General features: G+C 37.5%; 1 protein-coding gene across 1 annotated transcript in view; it reads right to left on the bottom strand.

Annotated features, from left to right (window-relative positions):
• Nucleotides 1-17368, bottom strand: part of LOC309874442 (vasoactive intestinal polypeptide receptor 1-like) — a gene marked incomplete at both ends in the record, with an annotated part of 29524 nt that extends 12156 nt beyond the window's left edge. The window contains 4 exons of the mRNA XM_082752609.1: nt 1976-2085; nt 2809-2916; nt 7589-7688; nt 17324-17368. Coding sequence (XP_082608735.1) covers nt 1976-2085; nt 2809-2916; nt 7589-7688; nt 17324-17368 — 363 coding nt within the window. The remainder of the gene's footprint in view (nt 1-1975; nt 2086-2808; nt 2917-7588; nt 7689-17323) is intronic.
• Between the last annotated feature and the right edge of the window lie 6253 nt (nt 17369-23621).

The following is a 23621-nucleotide window of genomic DNA, read 5'->3' as shown; positions in this document are numbered from 1 at the left end:
CCTTGCAAATGCAGTGGAGACTTTGTTCTCTAATTGATCCAAACTGCATTTATCTAAAAGGCAGCATATCTAGGTTGAGACAATATATTAGCATTTTTAAGTAGATCTATAAGTAAATCAGTAACCCTGACAATTTAGGAATCACCCTTATGTTTTTGAAATACTGCTAATCTTTTATATGATATTTTCAAAACAAAAGTACAAATTGAAAAATAGATCCTTCAGATGAATAAGGAAGTATTTGGATATGTTATCTATTTTTATAGCACATCTGAAAAAAAAATACTCTATGCAAAAGACACATGAGGTTCTCACTGAGGATACAAATATGAAACAAGTAGTCCTCTTAGATTGCAAGTGGGATTCTTCTCACCAACTTCCCTCTGTTTACAATGCAGTAGAGCTTATTGATCTTATCTTCCCTTCATAAACCTTGTGGTTATGACTGAGATAACAAATTAAACACAGGCACAGCATGAATGTGAAACCTTTGCTAATGATAAAATATAAATATAGCCCCTTTCCTCTTATCAACTTAGGCCAACTATAGACTCTCCATGTGCATGATTTACTGCTCAGTACAAACCTGGGGCTTCTTGGAAAAATCCACTCTGGTTTGAAGATTAAGAGAGTTTAGTTCTGTGTGTGAGAACCATGCCATTGTACAAATATTTTTAGTTTACAGTTGGGGAATTTTGCTCCAGATTTCTATTCCTTTTTATAATACAAATTTGTATTTGTATTGCCTATTACAAATATGCTTGTGTTTCCAAATTCATGAAGCCATATGAAACCAATTGTGTCAACATTTTTAAAGATTCATATACTTGAACTAGTACTTCTGTGCTTGACCTTTCCCCTCCTGGAGACCCAAATGACTTACTCAAGATAACAGCCAAAGTGTTAGTGAAGACAATCCTCTTCAGCTTTTTGTGTCTTGGTCAGTGACCAATAACCTTTTTCCACTGTGAAGTCCCAATTCTGAACACTCACAAGGAATTATATGAGTTAGTCTTTTCTTTCATAGATTGGAGGGAGTCAATCAGTTCTATCAAATTACCATAAGAAGAGGACACTCTGTGATGATACAGGCACTAGTGCATTCATGTGAGATGTATGAACCTTGCCCAATGCAGAATGGAGATGAGAGGATGGAGATACCCCTATTCTCTCATGTCTCATTAGTAAAGATCAGAATTCATGAGACAGAAGCAGTGAGCATGGCTCTCTGAATAAATATTGTTCAGCCATGAAGTAAAGCTCATCTGTTGAAGAACAACCACCACAGTGCAAGTCATTCCTACCCTGGGGCCAAACACAATGATAAAGAATGTGGAAATTTAAATCATATGAAGATGTGGATGAAAAAGTGTTGCCGGAGTCTATATGAAGCACCAAATGTTGCTCTCAAGACAAGAAAAATGGGGGGTCATTTCTTGCTCTTGAGTACCTAAAATGAAGTGTGGAACTACCTAGTGGTATCCAAGAGTTCCCTACTGAACGTATACATTGATAACCATGCTATGAAATTATGGACTCTTTTATTCTCTGATTCAAAGAAGACTTGGAAAAAAAAAATCAAAAAAAAAAAAAAATCAAAAACAGAGTTCCCTGAAAAATTCCCTATAGACAGGTTGGTAAGGTTACCTTGGAAGATAGTGTAGATTCAAATCCTCTATCTCAGATAAACAAAGTCTTTGTTAAGCAGGATAGACGACCTAACCGTGAATCTATTGAGTAAAAATAGGAGGAAAAATTGAGAGGAAAGTGGCCCTCCTACCTGCTACTCCTTTGCTTTGCACTAAGCCTTATTTGTTAAACAGTTGGTAAATATACTTGAAGAATTGAGTTTAACATTGAAGAAGGGCAATTAGTGAATTCTGGTGGGGCTCAGGTATGTGGGAACATCCATCTATTCAGTATACTCAGGAGAATGTGCTCTGGAGATGTCCACAAGCAGGAAATAAAAACTCACCTGATCCTCAGGCCCTTTACTAGAACCTTCATCGAATCCACAGGCAACAGCGTATGGTGGGAATGGTTCTGACCAATGTGCCTCTTGTGTACAGTTTCTCTGAAGGAAGCCTTTAAGGGTGAAATATATCAGAGAATGAATTACAAGTTTTGTTTTGTTTTGTTTGTCATTGTTGTTTTTATTGTTTGACAAGAAAAAAACATTTATATTCCTACTTTGATTCATAAGTTAGATACTTGCACATGTAGTCACATTTAGCAAGATTAGCTACAGAGAGTTAATTATTTACCTATCATTTGAAACATTAATCAGACGTTCCCATTCATTTTTTCTGCAAGTTCAATCTTCGCACAGAGGAAACCAAATTATGCAATCTATCCTGTACTTACAACATAATCTGCTAGGGACAAAATCCTCAGCCACTTGACTTAGCTTTGAAGTTAGATTTGATTTTTTGAATTTGGTCCTGCTCTGACTGGAAGATTAGACTAGAGGACCTCAAGAAGTCCTTTCTAACATCAATTATTCATGACTTCATAAGTCAGTGATTCTATAATATACTCCATTATAACCTCAGCAACCTAGTGCAATTACCTATATATTTTAGACAACAAAGGAAGTTAGACGATTCAGTACAGCATAACACTACACCAAAAATTGTCAAGTATTCACCATAAGCCAAGATGTATATGCTTATCTACATAGTTACTCTGTGTCAGGTCACATAAGATAGCTTTGTGAATCATGAAAATATGCAAGTTACTTGATCTTGAACTATTAGATTTTTTTTTTCTAAATATCTAAGGATCAGAAGAATAGGAAAAATGTCTTGCCATGGATATTGGTGATTTCTTCAAAAAATCTCGGACAGGGAATTTTAACCATTTCCCCAAAAGCAGTTCTGGGCCAACAGCTTAGACCATCCCAATCTCTGGTGCACCCTGGAAAGAAAAAAAAAAAAAAAAGAATCATAGAACCACAGAATATCCTGAGATGGGAAGGACCCACCAGGATCATCTAGTCCAATTTCTGTCTCCACACAGCCAAACTGGTGCCTTGACTAAATCCCTGGGCAGCCTTTTCCAGTGCCCAACCACCCTCTTGGTGAAGAACCTTTTCCCAATACCCACCCTGACCCTCCACTATCCCAGCTCCATGTCGTTTCCTCAGGTCCTGTGGCTGTCCGCAGAGAGCAGAGCTCAGCGCCTGCCCCTCCAGTCCCCTTGTGAGGGAGCTGCAGGCTGCCATGAGGCTTCCCCTCAGCCTGCTCTGCTCTAGACTGAACAAACCAAGGGACTTCAGCCACTCCTCTTAATGTTTTCCCCTCTAGATCCTTCACCACCTTCGTGGTCTTCCTTTGTATGTTCTCTTTTCTGTCCTTCTTATGTTGAGGTGTCCTAAATTGCACACAGCAGTTGAGGTGAGGCTGCACCAGAGCAGAGTGGGACAATCATTTCCTTTAACTGGCTAGCAATGCTTGATGCACCCTAGGATACAGTTGGCCCTTTTGGCTGCCAGAACAGATTGTTGACTCATATTCAACTTGTCTTCAACCAGAACCCCCAGATCCTATTCTGTAGGGCTGTACTCCATCCTTTTGACCCCCCAGTTTGTACATACATCTAGGGCTGCCCTTTTTCCCAGGGGCAGAATCTGACACTTGTTCTTGTTAAAATTCATATTGTTTGTGATTGCCCAGCCCTCTAATTCGTCTAGGTCTCTCTTCCAGGCCTCACTACCCTTGAGAGAGTCAACAGCTCCTCCCTGTTTAGTGTCATCTTCAAACTTACTTAATAAACCTTCAAGTCCTGTATCATCAGGCCACTGGCCTGATGTGATCCCATTTACTATAACTCTTTGAGTCCAACTCTAAAGAAATCTAACTAAAGGAATACACACAGAACATCACACAGCTGATCTTCCATAATGAGATTGTCTATGGCTTTCCCACTAATTCATGTACATGAAGAAGAGTCACAACAGACCATGAAGCTCTACAAATGAAGAACTGTGTTGCTTTCTTCTACTCCTTGAGTGTATCATCCCTCACATACACACTTCTACTTTATCTTTTGAGAGAAAATACATTAAATTCAAGCAGACACACTCTGAAAGTCAAATCAGCTGCAGCTCTTTTTATTGTCAAAAGTCAACAAAATGAATATATGGAATAATTATAAGCTCTTGAGATTTTTTTTATTAAAAATATTATGCTTTCAGTCAGATGAAAATCATCCAACTTAAAAACTCAGCTTCCTGACTTCATGCTTAAAGTCTATCAGTTTCATTTGACTTAAATAAAAAAAAAATATATATATATATGGATATATATATATATATAGGGGTTGAAATCCTTGTCTTAGTCAATTAACAAAATTTGGCAGTGACTTCAGGGATTAGATTCATCCTGAAGCAGAAGAAATTCTCCCAGCATCTTCTGAAATAATCATAATTGGGAACGGATCTGGCTGGTTGGCAGTTATGAGGTTCCTTAAACCAGAGGTTGTTTGCTGAAGATACAGGGCAGTTAATTAACTATGCATCCAATAAAAAGTGTTTTCAGAAGTTATAGTCAATCACACCTTTGTCACTGATGCATCACATTGACACTCAAGCTGCAGTCATGCTGTGTCAGTTGTCAGGCAGGTGTGGGTGAAGCACAGAAAAATTATCAGCATGTAAAGGTGCCTGAACCAATAAAAAAGCACCATGCTGTAACAGAAACTAATCTCTAGGTAGTCATAAGGCAGATATAAAACAGTGCATGAGTTTCATTTGGGAGGTGTTATTTTCCTTCACCGATTCTTTTCTGTTTCCTCTGTGACTGATGACAAGGCAAATCTAAAATTGTCAAGAGCTGAAATGTGGAAGCAATATTACTTGCCTGTAGCCAAGCAAAGTTACTCTCTGGCTTCTGAAAGAATAGTCCTAAGAATCTTCCACAGGATTATCCTCACATCACCTTCAGAAGGATGAAATTCCTGGTATCCCCAATTTGCCAGATGGGAAAATAGACTGATTCATTATCTCTAATTTTAATTGTCTGAAATATGTTAGCTAAACTTAGCTATGTTCCCCCTGTAATCAGCAGAAAGAGACAGGGACTTCTAGTGATTCATTCCATATATCGGTGTCTCCTTTTTGAGGACAGGATGAATCACTCAGTGCATGTACCTAGGTCTCTCTGATGATTATAGACTAAACTAGGCTGCTAATTTTCAAATGAATAGTTAGGTAATGGGAGGTCCACATAGACTTGGAACCCCACACATTTTAAGAGACTTAAAGAGTTCCTCTAAGAAGCACTAAAAGACTTCTAAGGAACTGAGTCTAAAAATTTAACCTGTTTGACAATGTGGGGATAAATAACAGAATTAGGTGAACTTATCTGGGAGGGGGACCTGGATGTTTTATCTTCCAGAGTGGGTGGACTTCATTTCCAATAACTTCTATAGTTGATTGAGAAAGCACTGAGTGCAAAGTCAGCAAGAACATTTCACATACTGAGGTTTTCAAGACACTAACAAATGGCTAAATCATCTGAGACTCCATAAAGACAAGTGCAGTAGGAATCCTATGAAGTAATGTTGATATCATAGACATTTAAGTCTGCTTCAGACACCCAAAACTCTTTAATTTGTTGTTGTTGTTGTTGCTGTGTTTTATTTTGTTTTGTTTTGTTTTCAAAGGAGAAAAATAAGCATTTTTTGAGCTTGATTCAATTGACCTATTTTACACATGAACTTCAAGAAGTGAGGAATTGCACCCTTGACTCCACTAAGGACACTCATTAGACACCACTCCATATAGTGAGGATAATGACTAATGACGTTAGATTAAAACTCTGCAACACAAAATAATTCTGCCTCTGATTCTCTGAGAGTGCTGGGAAGCAACTGTACAAATTGTGGTCTTTAATTTTGTCTCATATGCAATTCCTGAAAACTGAAAAACATCCAGAGACTCTTATCAATCTGAGACAAGTTTTAGAACACCCTAGATAACATAACCTAGGGTTTTTAAAAAACCCTAGATGAATTGTTTTTCCAGATCTAATGTTTCATTTTTGAATATACTGAGAAAGGCTGCAAATACCAGAACAGATTTTCATTAAACTCTTTCCCCCTGTATAGAACAAAAGGTGGAAAGGGGATCATTGAGAAAATCACAGTTGACAAGGTTCAAGATTTTTAAATAGTTTAACAGAAGTTTCAGGATTTTATTTATTTATTTATTTGCATGGCCTTTGCTACAAAGAGGATTCCAAAATCACATAATTGTTTTCCTGGTAAAGAGAAAAATATCTGGAATGTCATACTGTACTTTTCAAAGACAAAATGCTTGTAATAAATCATGATGGACAAAGCTTGATTGTTGCCAGAATTTTTGCGGAGTGTTAGTGGGTGTTCCAAGTGTAAAACGTATCCAGGAGGTATTTTGGAGTTGATTAAAGAAGGTGGAGGGGTGAGGAAAAAATAACACTGAAATAGAACGGACAAGAACAATGCCAGATACCAGAGTGACTGGACAGGCGTCAGAAAAATACATAAGATAAAGGACATATCCTGAGATTTAGTCTATAAACTTCTGTAGGCTTCTAAAGGCAGGTTTCCAGGTGGTTGTAATACTTCCATTCATACCAAGTGCATGAAGCACCTTTGTCTCATAACTCATCTCTAGAAAATGTCCATCTGATAATTTATGATAACTGAAAGGCAATTTCAATCTTTTTTTAACTAAAGTTGACCATAAAAAATGGGATTGAGTTTTTGAAAGAGTTTGGACATTTGATATTTTAATTTGAACCAATTAAAAGCAGGCCTCTAGAATGCTGGAACCACAGTAAAGAGACTCCCTTCTACAGCATTTTAAAAATATGTTACAGAAATGCTGAAATGTTCATTTTAACTTACAAAATTTATATTTGGACATATAATAGATTTCAAAACACTATTACAATAAGCAATTTAAAGCAAACAAACAGAAAAACTCCAAATATGTAGAAATGATATATTTTGAAGAAGTTAGGATTATTTTTTTTCTTCTCATTTCTTCTGGAAAATAACTTTTTCACCAAATTGGAATGATTTTCAACATAATAAAATTTCTGCATTTTTTTTTTCCTGTATTCTGTGGAAGCTTCTTTGGTGTTTTGGATATAAGTACATATAAAATACTTTAATGACTTAAAAAATATATTCAAATATGATTTTCTTGCCTGAACTAGACATTTAAAGTTTTCAGAGTCTGAACTAATCATCTTAGCCTCATTCCATAGTTAGTAAAGAGAAATGTGATTTCAGAGAATGATTCATCTCATCCTAAAGTAAGCATCTAAGGCAAAGGCAATGAAAATTTTTCTAAGGACACCCACCTTTCTCCATTTACTTTAAGGGAATCTAAGAAGACACATCCTGACTTAGACATTGAGCATTTACAGACATCTAAAATCAGATGAGGTAAAGCTGCATCCAATAGAAGGAGAAGCACTTCAAGCCCAATAAAATAGGGTTGTGGAATCAAATTTTGATTCAGTAACTGGTATCTTCACATCACACACCTGAAGTGATACAAGAGATACTAATATCAGAACTTGTCAATCAAGACCGTTACCTTTAAAATCTGATGAAACAGATTCATTCTTTTCTAGGCAGAGTGCCTCCTCTTTCATGACTTGCTGGAATATCTTGCATTCTGGATGGATTCCCGCGACCTCAGTGAGACAAAGAAAACATAACCAAGAAGTTCTGTGATTACCAAAGTGAACAGAGCCATTTTTTTTTTTTTTTTTTTCAAATAGGAAATGTAAATAGCAGAAAGATAGACAAAGGGAAAAGGAGGCTGTGATCTTGTACATGTATCAATTTATATACATGTGTGCATATGCATATACATTTGGTTTTGTTTTTTTTTTGTTGTTGTTTGTTTTGTTTTTTTTCTGTCTATCATATGAGTAGAGCTCATGTAGCACCTTTTTTCTAAGATGGATTATTTTATTTTTTTTTACCAACTCCTTTTTATGCCTATAATTTTCACAAAACTTAAGTGGATTTTGCAGTCTTTGGAATTTCACAATCTTTGGATTTCCACCTCTTTGTCAAATGACCAATACCGGATAATAAGATCATGGGCTATTGGAATCAGGGTTCCCCAAACATACATACCTTCTGACCATATGCATATTTCTTCTCCATAAATCAAAAATAAGTAATTTTCTTTAAACATAAATAGATAATTTCTTAGTTAATTATTTTGATTGTTCAGAACAATGTCTTCGAAAAAGATTCCTAATAACTCTTGGGAGTTATTTTTGAGTTATTGGGAGTTTTGAGTCTTGGGATATATTATTGGAGGAGTTAGCTCAAAACATGGCAGTGTCTTTTTTATTCTTCAGGAGTAGGTACCCACTTTTCTTTGATGTTGAGACTGACAGAATTGGTTCCCCATTTTCTCCAAGACTTTGGGATGACAGTGCTATACAAATCACTCTACTGACAGACATGGCCTAAGCTCTTCCCTTCTGAATGCAGTTGGTATAATTAAAAAGGAAGAAAAGAAAGAAGCCATAGGAAGGAGCAGAAGATGTCTGTCCATTCAGACTTAAATAAACAATATTAAAGTCCAAGAATTTAGAGAAATTAAGAAAATTGTAGCCATGATCAAAGTTCATTCTAAGTGATTACATAACTTTATCACTTTACTTTCTGAAGATGAAGAGTTGGTACACAGAGACATTGTTTCCATTTCACCAAAGGAAGAATTTAAAAAAAAAAATATGCATGATTCACTTTTGGATCTTATAGAATTATTTTTATTTCTCAGATGAAGATAACTACATTTAACCAGTTAAATGGACTTCTAAACATCAACAGTATTGTTTACTAGGGTCTAGATACAGCTTCTTAAATACAAATAATTAATGTCATTGAGGTATTGTCATGTATTTTACTTGACCTCCATCTCACACTCTGGAAAGTTTCAGGATCCTTCAGTCATATTTGTTGCCATTGTGAAGATATTCTTAACAGCCTCAACATTCTGAAAATGATAGCAGGTGCTTCTTTAGGGACAATTAAATTCTGAGAAATTATCTACAATGTCAGTGTCTACATGAGACCTTGTTATCTGAGTTTCTTTTGCAGTCAATAGAAATTTAAAGGATGTTTCACTCACCCTGGGATGGTTAATGACATTTGTGTTCATATAGGGTATCCCAGACCTCTTGTGTAGGTTTGATATTAATTTTGCCAGCCCCATGACAAAGTTTCAAACTCTATGGGTTGTTTTAAATAGTTCCACACACACATATTTAAGCAACAGAATTAACCCCCTCAGTCATTAGAGCTAAGAGAGTCTAGAAAGTAACTAAACTATGTTCAGACCACTGAATAGAGCACCAAAGCCTCCTCTGGCTATAGTGGGATTTTCAAGACATGGAGTCTTACATGGAAGAGAGCAGAGGGTTTGCTCCTTTGCAAGATATACTATTCAAAGCAAAGCCAGAGGCTCTGGGGATAGTGATTTTAATTGTGGTGATGGATTGAAGGCTTTCTGAGATATTTCTGAGGGAGACTGTAGGCCATTCTAAACCTCTAATGACTTTGAAAACACAGTGCAGATGAAAACATCACTGCTATATTGCCTTTTCAGTCACTGGAAGTTGATTTATTGGCCTTCAGAATGTTTAGTGAGCAGTGCAGCCAGGACTTCTTTTAGCATCAACTGAAAGTGACTGGAAGTTTTGTAGACTATTACATTTTTATAATAATATCTGCCAGGGGGTGTGGGGTGGGGGACAAAAAAAACAAAAAACAAACAAACAAACAAAAAAGCCTTTACCTTCAAAAACTTCAAAATTTTTACCTGTATTTGCATTTTAAAGTAGCATGGACAAAATGCATTTAATTATGAAGCCCTAGACATGGTTCATACATCCTAATATTAGAACAGAAAGAGGATTAAGGACACTGCATGAAAAGAAAATTAAGACATGGATTTTTTTTCATGCATTTTATCTCTCCAGTGGGCAATTTTAAATACAGTTTATAAACCAGCATGAAGGATTCTTAAAATATCTCGTGCTGTTCATCTGTAGTAACTCTACTCTGAAATGTAATTTTTGAGGCTTTAGTGTGAGTCACATTTATTGCTTATCTTTTAAAATTTTGGTTTTGGTTTTCCTACACAACAAGCAAATAATTTGAGTAGTAGTAGCAAAATGATTGTTAACAAAAAGTCCCTCGTTATTTCTACTTATAAGGCTGGATTCAGCTGGACAGGAAACAAGTCTTTTTTTGTTTGTTTTGTTTTCTAGAATTCCTGGACTCTGTTGATGTTGATGAGAAACTTTGTATATGGAATATTCTTAGGCTTGGTGTTTAAAAGTCACAACAACTCAACATGATTTATACAATTACCATTTATTTTGAGTTCTTTGGCAAAATGCTTGAAAGCACTGACCAGTCAGAGCCCAAAATGAATTCAAAACCATTAAAATAGATTTGAAATGCCTTTGAGGAAAAGCATTTGGGATACATGGGTTAACTTAAGGTTCCTCTTCATGCCAGAGGTGCCAGGAATGAATAGCAGACACATAATTCATAATGAAAGGTTTCAAAAGAGGAAGTGATATCTTTTTCCAAAGGCCAACTTAAGCAATGCATGCAGCAGTTGCAGGTGTAACACATATGAGGGACTAAGCAACTGTACCCTGCTAGATGCATTGTCAAAGAGGCAGTATGTGTGCCTTTTCCCTCCTTTGATAAATCCACACCTGTTGAACCAGATTATCAGTCACTATAACCCAGAACTGCACTGAAACCAGTAGAGGGCAATTCATTTGCATTGGCTGGGAAGCCCATACTCTACCCACAGGGAAGGTGTGCGTTGATTTTCCACAAGATAGAAGAACTGCCATAACAGATCAGATCCCTTGTCCATGTAGTCCAGCCCTCTGCCTCCAACAGCAACGATTAATCATCAGAAAACATGATTTTAGGATTTTCTCTATAACAACTGTTGCTGATACTCACCAATAATGAGACTGTACACAATGCCACTACTGTTGATAGCTTAGCAGTTAATAAGTATATATAAATTTGATTTGATTTTGGGGTACTGGATTTGGTGTGCCAGTGACTGTAGCCATTAGAAACCAGAACTTTTGTTATAGGCCAGAGAATAGATTAAATATTTCTGACAGTTAGAAAATCAAGATCAAGTGTAATTACAGAGGCAACCTACAGCCTACACTGTAAGAATCAAAAATGAGGCTGGTTTTGTTAACAGACAATATTGTAGCTTATTGGAAGTAATCCCACAGTAAAATAAATAAATAAATAAGGAAAAAATGACACATATACAAGAAATTTAGAACAGTGATGATGCTTCAATTTGTTGGTTTTCCTCTGGCTTTAAGAAAAAGACAACCATTAAGCCATTTTACAGTTAAAGGAAAGCCTTCTGGGCAGAACATTATTTGTGATTCGTTGGCTAAGGTTTACTTATTTTTCTTATTTACTTATTTGCTTATTTTTTCTTATTATTCTCACAGTGCCTTGAGAGAAAAGTGCCTGTTGTTGCTCTAACTTGCTTCACCAGGTCGGGGACACAGTATGGCAATGTGGGAGGCATCTGATGTAATCACTGAGCTCCTGTAGGAAAAGAGCAGCTCTAGTTCACCTTAGAAAGGGGTAATTTAGGAACCAAAGTAAGGGTGCCCAATCTGACACAGTCTTCACTGCTGTGGTCATAATTCAGAGGCTAATTCAAAATGCTGCTTCTTGGATCAACATCTACTACTGGCAAGGCAGTAACATGGCATTGACCTTACTGAAAATCACATTATAGGGTGCCTTCACCCTGAGAATTAAACAGAAACCTTAGGTGTTTCATGCAGTATTGTGGACAGCACTCAAGGAATGAGGCTTTGCATTGCTGAGCTACACTGAAACCTTTTTGCAGTCTCAAACTTTAGTGACCAACCAAAATTCACAGTGGTGTCTTAAATCTAAGTCTTAACAACTGAAACAATATTGCCTGGAAAAAAGCAATCATAAGTGAACATTAAAAAATTGTATATGACAGAAGCGGGCATGCTAAAACCCTGAGACAGTTTATAGAGCCAGATGTTAGATTTGTACTTACTTTTGAACTTAATTTTCTTAACATCCATAAGGATACTGCATTGAAACCTTGAGCCATACACTTACTGATAGTAAGAAGCATAACCTTGTTTTGTATTTCCTCTGTATTTTCGTTTGTTTGCCCAAACAGAAAATTCAAGCTAATGACACTTCAGGCTTTAATTTTCTTGTGGTGGACAAGGCCAGATTTAGCAAGCTCAGGGAAGTAAGTATTTTTAGCAACATCCTAATGCCATACTTAGTGCAGATTAGTTAAAAGCAATTGTTTGTGAGAGCCTGTAAAGGGATGGTGCCCTCAGACTGTTGTGATAGAAAAACTGTAATTTAGACATCACATAAAGGACAGATCTTCACTCATTAAAAAGTCTATTAGCACACTTGGGAAAAAGAAGGGACGTTTTCTATGCTCTCTGAAAACAAGGGAAGTGCTTCAGAGTTGGACATCTAATATACTTTTGAAAAAGAAATTCAGTGGGATCAAAAAAACAGGAATGAATTGGTAACTCTTAGTCGTTTTGAAAAGTAATAAAAATGGAAGAAGTAGCTGAATGAAGAATTGGAAAGATAGGAACATTTCAAGAACTTGAAGTGTATTTCCAGTGATCTGGTTAAGTTTCCAATGCAGTGGAAGCCTAAACCCACACTAACAAGTTCTGCATCTAGTGCATAAATCATTTACTAAGAATATTCATAATATTCATAACTTTTTTTTTTTTTTTCCCTCTGTCTCCACAGTTTGAATTCATCTCTCAGATCTCATCTCCTCTGAAGTCATCTCTGTACTCCCTGCTCTCCATGTATGGGCTTTTCCTGTTCAGCTTTTTCTGTTACGACTTTGATGCCCAAATAGTTTCTTCTCCATATTCAAACAAGAGTTGTCTGCCACTCATGTGATATAGACTCTCAACTGGGAGGATTAAAACTCACTTGCTATTTTGAAATACAGAAGAGCACAGCAAAGACATGTGAAAATCATGCATTCCCTGACCTTTTTTAACTGTGCAGTGGTGTGTTCATTCATTTCTGTAAGCTGGCTGGTTTTACCAAAGACACAGTCCAAAGAAGAAAATGCTCTGAAGCACATGCTTTTTTTTTTTTTTTTTAAATTGAAATGTTGATGAACACATCAAAGTGATGTGTTCAACATGAAAATGTTGAACATTTTTTATGTTCTACATAAAAAAATCTGAATACATGTCTGTTCACTGAAGAAGTCCAACAAATCCCCAGCCATTTTCATGAACTTTATCTGTTGAATATATCTTATGAAAATCTTCCATAACACTTGTCCTTGTCCACCTGTTTCACTTCTTTCTCAAAAATCCAAATACTAATTAGAAAGTTTTAAATTTAGGAACCATAAGTCATCCAAGTCAGGGACAATTTTCCCATTTGAAAGGAACTAAGACAAACCTTGAGCTTCATAAGCTCCTGTCATGTTTAAGCCATGTCAGTTTAACTACATTCACAATCACTGAAGTAAGGACATTCCTATTCATTGTGACCTATAAGCAATTAGACAGTATTATAATACAATATAGGCAGTATTCTATTCTGTCAGAAAACTGGAAGAAACTATTAAAAACTAGCCAAAATTTCTTACACAGCAAAAAAAGCCCAATGCTTAAATGTGCTTGGAAAAAACAGTGAGTATCCACTTTTTTTTTTTTTTTCTTTTTTTTTTTTTTTTTTTTTTTACTGCCGTATCCAAGCCATGTTTACCACTCCTGATTCTGACTGACTGTAAAGCATGAGGTCACCAAAGCAGTGTCATGACTCCATCGTATTTAGTTATCATAAAATATCCTGCCCTTAACTTGAAAGTTCTGACAGTCTTGATCCCCAAAGCTTTTAACCCCAAAGCTAAAGGCCTATTTCTAATCTTTCTCTTCAGCCAGTTTAAATAGATTATTCCAGGAGTCTTTTTGGCTGAAAATGACTACCTAGAGGACATTTTCAGTGTTTGTTTCCTCTTTCTAACTCTATTACCTATGGAACAAGAAAAGCTGAGATACTGATTGCCTTACAGTCATTTAGAGGAATATCTTTTCAAGATTGTTTTTAAGAAATTGGAGTAATGTTTGAATGCTCCTCTGTGTATTGGATTGTATTTATCTGACTGTATTTAACCACATAGCTTTATACAGAGCAGTACTAGCTGCACATACATATCTGTGTATATCAGTGTATGTATTTACTCATAGATAACTCTCTATGTGACAATTCAGACATACAAATTTATTTTGTTTACAAACCCAATGTAATTAATATTATCTTGAAGAAAATTAAAATGAATGCATTAGCTCTATGAACTTGTTAGAGCATTTAATTTCTCAACTAATAATGCCACTAATATTTACAGAATAAAAGCACCCTAACAGCCAAGGATACTTCTTTTTGCTATCTCAAGTGCCCATGTAAAGGTGAAATTTCTCCCTTTCCATATGTGTAGAATGTTTGCCTAAGGCTGGGGTTCATGTCACCAAGTTCCAGAAAAATGAAACAAATGTCAGAGACCATCAGCAAGCTCACTCAACCAAAGCCATAGCCATTGTTCTTGGAGTGTTCCTACCCTTTCCTAGTAGTATTAAAGGAGTCTAAACTAGTAACTTTATACAAGATTCCTAATTTTAGACAGATAATTTTAGATGATTAATCTAAACTCCTCCATCAAGCCTCCCTTAATAATCAATGAAGGCAGACAGGCAGTTCCAGGGGAGGATTCCTCCCACCTCTCTCAGACACCCATTTGAGGACACAGTGACTCATTATACAGGAGCCTGTCTCCCTCCATTAACTCACTCCAGGAGAACAAAATGCCTGAGCAGACGGATCCTTCCACACCTCCACTTGCCTGTGGAGGGGAACCTAAGGTATGCAGACACTGAATCCCTAGAAGAAGCACATATATCCCTTAAATGAAGATTGAGTAGTGGCTGTATCAGGAATTTAAGCCAGCCCAAATCTCTTTTACTGGGAACTCAGCACCTTGCTATAGACTTGAATCCATGTGCCTGCTTGCTATGGATGTAGATCCATATGATAATCCATCTATGCTCCATCTCACCTCCATTCTTCAAACAAGGCGGAAGCCCTTCTCCAGAAACGTGAAAAGCTTTTAAGTGTTTGGAGATGAAAGCACTTTAGTTCAGCAGGAAGGATGACAAATACAGAGTCTTTTCAGCTCCCCATCCTCTGTTTCCTGAGACTGAGCTCTTTAAGACAGGAAAAGTCCTTTTTATGCATTTCAGCACCCACTGCTCTCAGTTGCTTGTCACTTACAAGCAAATGGTAATTTTTAATGCCAAGGACTCTATTCTCCAATGCAGAAAGTACATCCTGCATCATACAGCTCTCTGGGGAGCTGACAGGAGGTAGAAGTACCTAGTTTCATAGAGGAAGTTTTCAGGATTATTTCAGGATTATCTTTCTGGTTTATTTTCATATCTGAATGAAGAAATATTTGGAGAATCTGCACTGGATTTTTTTTTTCTCTGATATGACCCTTTGACATGTGAAAATACCATTTACACAAAACATCCAGTGGGTCTCTGGCTTTTCCTGGCTGTCTGACTTAGAGTCCAAACCTTCCCAGCAGACCAAGTCTGAGACATGAAAAACACTGAGATTTAGATCACTGACACTTACCAGAAATGCAGTTGGTGTTCATATGTAAGCAATAGTTTGATGCCAAAAGCTACTTGGAGCATGCAGTTTTCAAACAGGAATTCCTCTGCTCTCATCCCATCTGATAAGAAATTTATTATGGGCACAGACTGCTGCACTATGCTAAAATGTTAAAATGTGTGGCAGCCCACAGATGTGCATGATACATCATTCCAGGTTAGCTCCACTCTGCAGACATCTGCAAGAATAAGCTATGCATCTGATATATGTAAAAGGGCTAGTCCAAATGCCAAAGTCACTCTACCTGTAGAAGTGTAACACTGCAGGCTGACTAGTTTGCTCTGAATAAAAACTGTATGTAACAAGATTTGTGTAGCAAGATTCTATATCTTAACACATGTAAATAAAGCTGTTTAAACACAATGAAAATCCAGTGTTCCAAAAGATTCACATCTGGTGCTGGTGTGAGAATTTGCCTCCTGTTTTTCACCTTATTAAAGAGAAGGGTCAAGTCCGGTCTGTAACCCTTTAGACTGCTGTTATTATCAATGGGAGAGAATAGGCTTTATAGGAATATTTGCCCCATCTATCTTTCTCAGGACAAGAGGAAATCCTTCCAGGGAAGGCAACTGTCTCCACATTGAGTACAGAGGGAGTCTGAATCCTAGTCTACACTAAACATTCAACTGTGAAATGGCTAAAGTTAGAATTAATGAGTCCCCAGGAATCACACCCAGGAAGGTTCCCAAACAATTCTTTGAGGCTAAAGATGTAGGAGAAAGAGGAGATATGGATGTACTTACACCTACACCTGCTTTTGCTAATCAGTGCAGGCAAAACCAGCAGTTGGCATTGGGCACAGGAGAGATATACATGTTTGAATTGCATCTCTGTGCCTATACATCTTCCCTGATGTTTAACATTACAGTCTCACCTGCTGCCTCCAGTGCACAGCAGACACAAGATGGTTCAGGCTCCTGCTTGGTGACATTATAAGCAGCTGCCTTCAGCACTAAAAACATCAGTGCCCTCTCAGAGAAGTAAATGTCCCAAATCCATCAGGAGGAAGTATTCCTTTCTAGTTAGCCTCTCTCTTCAGCAAAGTTACCTTCCTCAGGACAAGACAAGAAGCAAGCTATCCCCTCCTGTCCCTCTAAAGATATGCTACAGCTACTCTGATCTAGGGATGCTTTTCTGTCCTCTGGAAACTGCAGTTCTAATGAATGGAAACTGAAAGAGATTTATTAATAGCATCATAGGGTTGGAAAAATTAAAGAAAAGAGCTGGGTTAAATCTGTAACTCTGGAATACGTTTTCTATTTTTATTTCCTTCCCCCCGCCCTCTTTTTATTTTTTTTTCTTTTCTTTTTTTCTCTTCCTTCAGCCTGCTCCCTCTTCTGACAAAAGTTACCCTGCCTCTGTGGACGACCCTCCCCGGGACCCTGCAGGGCAGTGGCAGAGCCATCCAGCTGTGGCCAGCTGTGTGGGCAGCCTGATGTGCGGTTTCCCCGGACCATCCCCGGCACCCAGAGCAAGGCAGAGGTGCCCAGGGGACCCCTTCCCGCCGGACACTCACCAGGGGGAGCAGCAGCCAGCACAAACTTCGCATCCTCTGCAGCATCCTCCGGGTCCTCCCCGCTCCCTCTGCCTCCTGTGAGGCTACCAAAAGCCGATGCTCAGCCCGCCCCCACCTGCCCAAGACCCGCCCCGTAGCTCCTTGCACCTCCTTTCCCCGATCCCCGGGTCCCTCCTGGGGATCCCGACAATTGCAACTTTTCCTCCCGCACCTTCCTGCCCTGCAGGGCCAGGCTTGAGATTCCCCTGGGATTTTGGACCCACCTCCGTGAACCTGGCATGCAAAACTGTAGGGGGCTGGAGCACCAGCTGGTCTTTGAGGGTGTATTTGGAGGCAGATGCTCCCCGTTCGAGAAGAGATGCTGAATTCACCTCTTCTTCTGTTTGTCATCAGCCTGTGCTTGCAGCCGGTGGCAACAGGTTTTTCAAAGGAGCAGTGTTTCCAGTGGGTCTGCCAGGGTGGCATTTCCTGGGTCCTCTGCAAGAGGGAGTTTAGTCTCCCTTCTCTCAGGTGGGAATTTCAAGCAGTGACAAGGGATTTCATTTGCAAGGGGATTTCCTTTGCAAGGTCTTTCTGTCTCTTTTGAATAAGTTTGTCTCAAAACTAGCTTTATTTATGGGTGCAGTGGGTAAAGAGTAAAGGCTTTCCTACAGTCTGCTTCTTTAGGGGTAGGAGGGAGTGAGGGAAGAAGAAAAAGGCAAAAAATTATAGCAATTTTTAAATGTCAGGGTTCATAGAACCTAGACACCAAATCTGGATTTTGCCACAGTAAATATTAAACCAAGCTATTCTCAGGGCCCAAGAGAGCAAGAATTATGGACATGGCAGAAGCATTTTTCTTGATGAGATTGAAGTGCTATTTCATATCCCATTTATCATTCATTATTTCCCAGTGGCGTTAAGCATAAGGGTTCTGTATAGTCAGAAGAGATTCAGGGTTCTCCTAAGCCACTCCAAAAGAGGCATCTAACACCATTTCTGGAATTGCATATATCTGCAAATTTCTTCATATTTGTATAGATCTCCTATAAGTCCTTTGTCATTTTTGCTAGCTCCATTTAGATATTTCAGATATACAAGGATACTTCGAGTAACACTTCTTATCTGTGTTTGGGCAACTAAGTCATGTCAGTGATATCTATTAATTTCTCTCTTTTCACTCTGTTAATCCTGACCAGATCAGTCTCTGTTGTAATGGGGAATGTGTGGATTGCTATATTAAAATGCTGACATGTTTTGTGTTATGATGTACCTCTCCTTAGACTTGCAAATCAACAAAATTTGTATCTAAAATCAAACAGTAACCCCAGGCTTATGTTAGAGAGACAGTCAAACCTACAACCTGTGCATGATAAAGAGGGGGATGAAAGCAGAAATTCGTAGGATAACATTGGTAACCCAATTCTCATTTACCTCCTCTTTCCTATGTGTTTGTCTTTTATTAGTGCATAATAACATCTGATCACTTACCTGTTCAGATAAGCCTCGAACACTACATCAAAATCAAGTTTGTTATAAAACCAAGTGATTAAACAACTCAAAAAATCATTTTAAGTCTTATTTTGACAGTTTTCCTCATCTCTAGAGAATGACAAAACTTTGGCCAATTCTTACTAGTCAGTAAAGTAGTTCTCATTCTACTGGAAAAAATGAAAAATTAAAAAAAAAAAAAAAAAAAAACTCATTATATAGAATCATTAAGGTAGGCACCATGTAATATCATCGGTTCCTATTCTAAGAGTTGCAAGAAAAATGCAAAATAGACGTCAATCAAATACCCCCAACATAAAAACAGATGAGAATTCCTGAAAAAAGTATTCAATCAGCTTAAGTATACGAGATCATAGAGTAACAGAATAATTTAGATCAGAAGGCATCTGTGGAGAACCAGCCCCTGCCAACTCCTCACTTCAAAACAGGACAAATTTCAGCCTTGGGTTAAGTTGCTCAGGGGCTTTATTGCTGTATTTATATATGTATGTATATATATATATGTGTGTGTGTGTGTGAGAGAGAGAGAGTCTGTGAATACGGAGGTGCAATTAAATGAATATCAACATGACATTCCAATCTAGAATGTTTCAGTTACATTCCATTGTTTAAGGCCTCTCAGATTACTTTGGTGAGGTCTTTTAGGTTATCAAAACCAGTCTCCCACTGTGGAGCAGAACCAAGTGTAAACCACCATTGTGATATGTTTGCTTGCTTGTTTGTTTTTCAGGAGAGAAAGGGGAGGGTAGTATCTTGACATGGGTGGTCATAAGCAGTCCTCAGGAGAAGGCATTGGTATCTCTGTGCTTTCTTCTTCCTAGATTTCCTCTCTTGCACCTGTTTTTCCTATCTGTTCTCCAGCTGATCTACAAAACAGGTCCCATTCTAACACCTGAACTTTAAACAGACTAGCTGGAAACTCCTCTTGTTATGAGTTTTTCTCCATGCTATAAAAGAAAACAAAGTCTGCTGTCATTGTTCTCTAACATGTTGATGCAGTTGATGTTATAAACCTCACTTATACACTTATATATGAGAATCTGAGTTTCCTATTCTCTTTATTTCCATTCACTGCTTCAAACTGATCTTTTATTTTATTTATTTATTTTTTTTTTTTGGTAGGCTAAAACCTTATTTAGAAATCTAATTTCTGTTTATCACATTCATTTACTTTATTCACTGTACTCTTTGTTATTACTCTACACTTACCCAAAGAAGTTCTAATAATGAAATAACAGAGGAAAGTAACCATATTTCTCATAATCTCTTGCAGGCTCTGATGGAATTTGTTACTTTTTATCACAAAACGGTTCCTCCCCTGATAAGCTTACTATAACCTACTGTTCTACAGCACCAAGCTGGTCTCAGAATATAACTTTGAAATGCATTAAAATGTCCTCTGGTCGGCATTAGAGAGGGATCTAATCATCTTGGCCATATGAAACTTAATGAATGAGGCAATAGACCTGTGATTCTTCGCAATCCCCATCATGAATGTTCTGAATCAATTAATGTCAGTTAATGAAAATTACTTGGCATTTACTGAGCTGCTTAGAACCTTTTGTAGGAGCCAGAGAATGTCACTTTTGATACCATATGCTACCTGCATAAGGTTTTTCCATAACAAAAATCTTTCTGAAATGCAACTGTTTCCTTTGAGTGCATATACAAGCACCTTAGACAACAAAAGTATAGTGCTCCAGAACCACATTGCAATATAAGCCATCAGCTGGGGAATAAAGGTGAATCTATTGACATTTTAAGCAATCTTTTGATGAATCTGACTAAAAACAGAAAACAAAAAGCCCTGGAAGTGTGAGAAGAAGACTGCAATTACTGAAACCATGTAATCCAACGGTTAGGCAGAACATGACATTAGTGAGTAACATATTGCAACTATAATTAAAAACAAAGCTCCACTGTATTCAGAAAATGGAAGAAGTACAGAAAGGATAGAAGCGTTGTTCTTGAGGGTGATTTCTGTGTGATATTTGAGGGGATGGAAAGCAGGAAGATAAAATAGCTGAAGAAATGGATTGTTGTGGAGATGCTAAATAGGTAAAACACTAAGTATGAGAAAACAAGTACTTAGAGCTGCATGAGGCTGATTTGTCCAACTCAATTTCTTTGTATACACTAGCTGTGTTATCTATTTGCTATTTTTCTTGGTGAAAATTGACTCCCACTGTGTCGTGTGATTTTCGATCTATATGTATCCACATTCTGCTGCCTTTACCTGGCATGGCTCCAGGGACAGCACAGAAATATAGGCAGAGATGCAGTCCAGTCTTGTTTCCTTTACCTGTAAATATGGTTTGAAGAGTTAATGCTGATTGGTGTCCTGAACTGTGTTGTCTCCTTACTTCTCTGCCCTGTTCATTCTATTCCTATTGGTTCTTGTCTTGTTTTTAGAATACAAGATCTTGAAAGCAAAGGATCAATTACACTTCAACTGCACTTCAACATGGAAGAAATACCATGTGCTGATAGATCCCTCCCAGGGTATGGATGAGGCAAGGGTGTCAAGGGTGTCAAGAACTGTTATAATTCAATATGCTACTAATATGTTGTAGCAATAGGGAGAAACAAAAGCAAAAATAAACAAACAACAAACAAAAAAGCACACACACACAGAAACACTCATGAAGGAGTTCTTTGGATTTCAGAACTCAGCTTGATGCATATAAAAACCTTCACTGATTCTAAAAAACATAGCACCCTTCTCTCATACTCTCTCACTTCCACTAGTTCCCTCCCCTTTTTATATCATGGCTGATCTGTTTCTGCAGCTGTAAATTTAACCAGGTTCAGGAATAAGTCCTTCAGAAAATATTTTTTCCTTTCTTGCATGGTATTTTTCAGATTGATGTTCTCAAGCCTGGTTTTCTACATGGTCTGCAGATACCTCTTCTGGTCCAAGAAAGCATTAACTTAGGGATAAGAATGAAAGAAAGAGAATTGTTTCTTTAATTTAAGGATTTAAGAGAATTGTTTCTTTAATTTAAGGATTTAAGGACAACATTAATTTAAGTGAACAGCCAACCACAGCCTCAGAGGGCTAGCAGAAGAGCTAAGAATGAGGACCAGCACCAAGCATTGTGCAGATTTGTTTGGACATCCAGCTCTGGATGTGGAGTTCTCATGCCCAAACTGTATGCCTTAAGGGACTCAAATTCAGGCCCATTTCCAGTGAATGACTCTGTACCTCATACATCCCTGGCTGGCAGGAAGCTTGTTGAGCGTGAAGAACATAACATGAGCACGAGCTCACGTTATGTTAACATGAAGATAACTACAAAAATACGCTAGATACAGGGCCATGACACTAACACGTGTTATGATCAGCTATAAGAAGAATCTCCATGTGCTGAGGTATATGAACAGCTACATCAGGATTTTGTAGTAGAAAATGACTTGACATTCCACCCAGTGTGAAACATATAGGTGAATTTTAAATAGGAAACATTTAATGGCATGCTTCTGTTGTCTGCATCTTGTCTATCTACTTTCATTTAAGATGCTGTAGGATGTCCCATCTGTCCTCCATTTGCTGTCCCAGAATGACCCAAGTATCCCATAGATCTTCTGCCATATCTGCAAGACCAACTTGAATGTCTTGGTTGTCTGAAAATGTAGAAGTCCTCTAGGTCCTTCCTTATTGCCATGCAGACACTGGCCTCACATGGACTCTTCCCACATTTTAATCTATAAACTTAATTCCACCTAAGTACCTAAGATGATTTCTGAATTTGAAAAATGTATCATATCCATATATATCTACTACAAACAAGGTATATTTTTTATAAAGAAAACACCTTCTTTTAATCTTTTCCACATTTCTCATTTAAAAGTTAAAAAAAAAAAAAAATACAAATCTGTCAGCAATCCCTTCTCTACTTCTATTGTATCTTATCTGTTGAATAGGCAAGTTATTTTTTCAAACCTAAGGGAAGTTACTTTTCCCAGTGATACACAATGCAATCTTCATTCCTATTAATAGTCTCTAAAGAGCTGACAACCCAGCTGTTCCTGTCCTCGGCAATAGTTTATGCATTATATTATTCATTTGTTTTCTTGCTTTCCTCTGTCTGTTTTAACCCAAATTCATTTCTGTTTGTTTTTCAAGATAAGTAGAACACTGATTTTTATTCACTGAAATAGAGTTTTAAGACTACGCTTGCTCTCCTCATGAGAGCCAAAAAAAGATATTCATGCTTCTTCTAGGTATTGGTTGAAACTGCAAAATAGGAGATAGGTAAATATGAGTAACCTATTTTTAATGATATAGGAGTTCACTAGCTAGTATATACTTGTCTCTGCTTCTTTTATGTTTGATAGAGAGAGATAAGGTCATCATTTGTTATACATTTCTGTTTTATGGTGCCGATTTCTCCACTAACAGTAGAGGGGGCTCAGACAGCTAGCGCATCTCAGATCCCTACAGCTGTGCTCTTCTTATCTAACTTCAGACATTTAGAGAGTAAATGTGAACTGATTATTCCAGGTTATTTTCACAGTCACAGGCACTGTTAAATGCAATTTGCCTGACATAATTTAGATGTCTACAGAGGACAAGATAATCAGTTCCCCAGGGTGTACTCCTCTCCACTGTCTCTAAAAGGAGGATAGGATGATCACTCAGATGTAGATGTTTACTTTAGGGGTGAGATTCCACACACTGGTATAGTCACCTCATATAGGCATCTATCTGGATGTGTAAGCTGGAAAAGTGAGCTCCTGCTGTGTTTAATAGACAGTCTAAACTAATTATCTAAGCTTGCTTTACAGTTATGAGAATGAGATAGGA

The sequence above is a fragment of the Aythya marila genome (assembly GCF_965140915.1).
Source record: "Aythya marila genome assembly, chromosome: 2".
Classification (NCBI taxonomy): Eukaryota; Metazoa; Chordata; class Aves; order Anseriformes; family Anatidae; genus Aythya; species Aythya marila.
The sequence above is the reverse complement of the archived record's forward strand: the minus strand, read 5'-3'. Positions and strand labels throughout refer to the sequence as shown.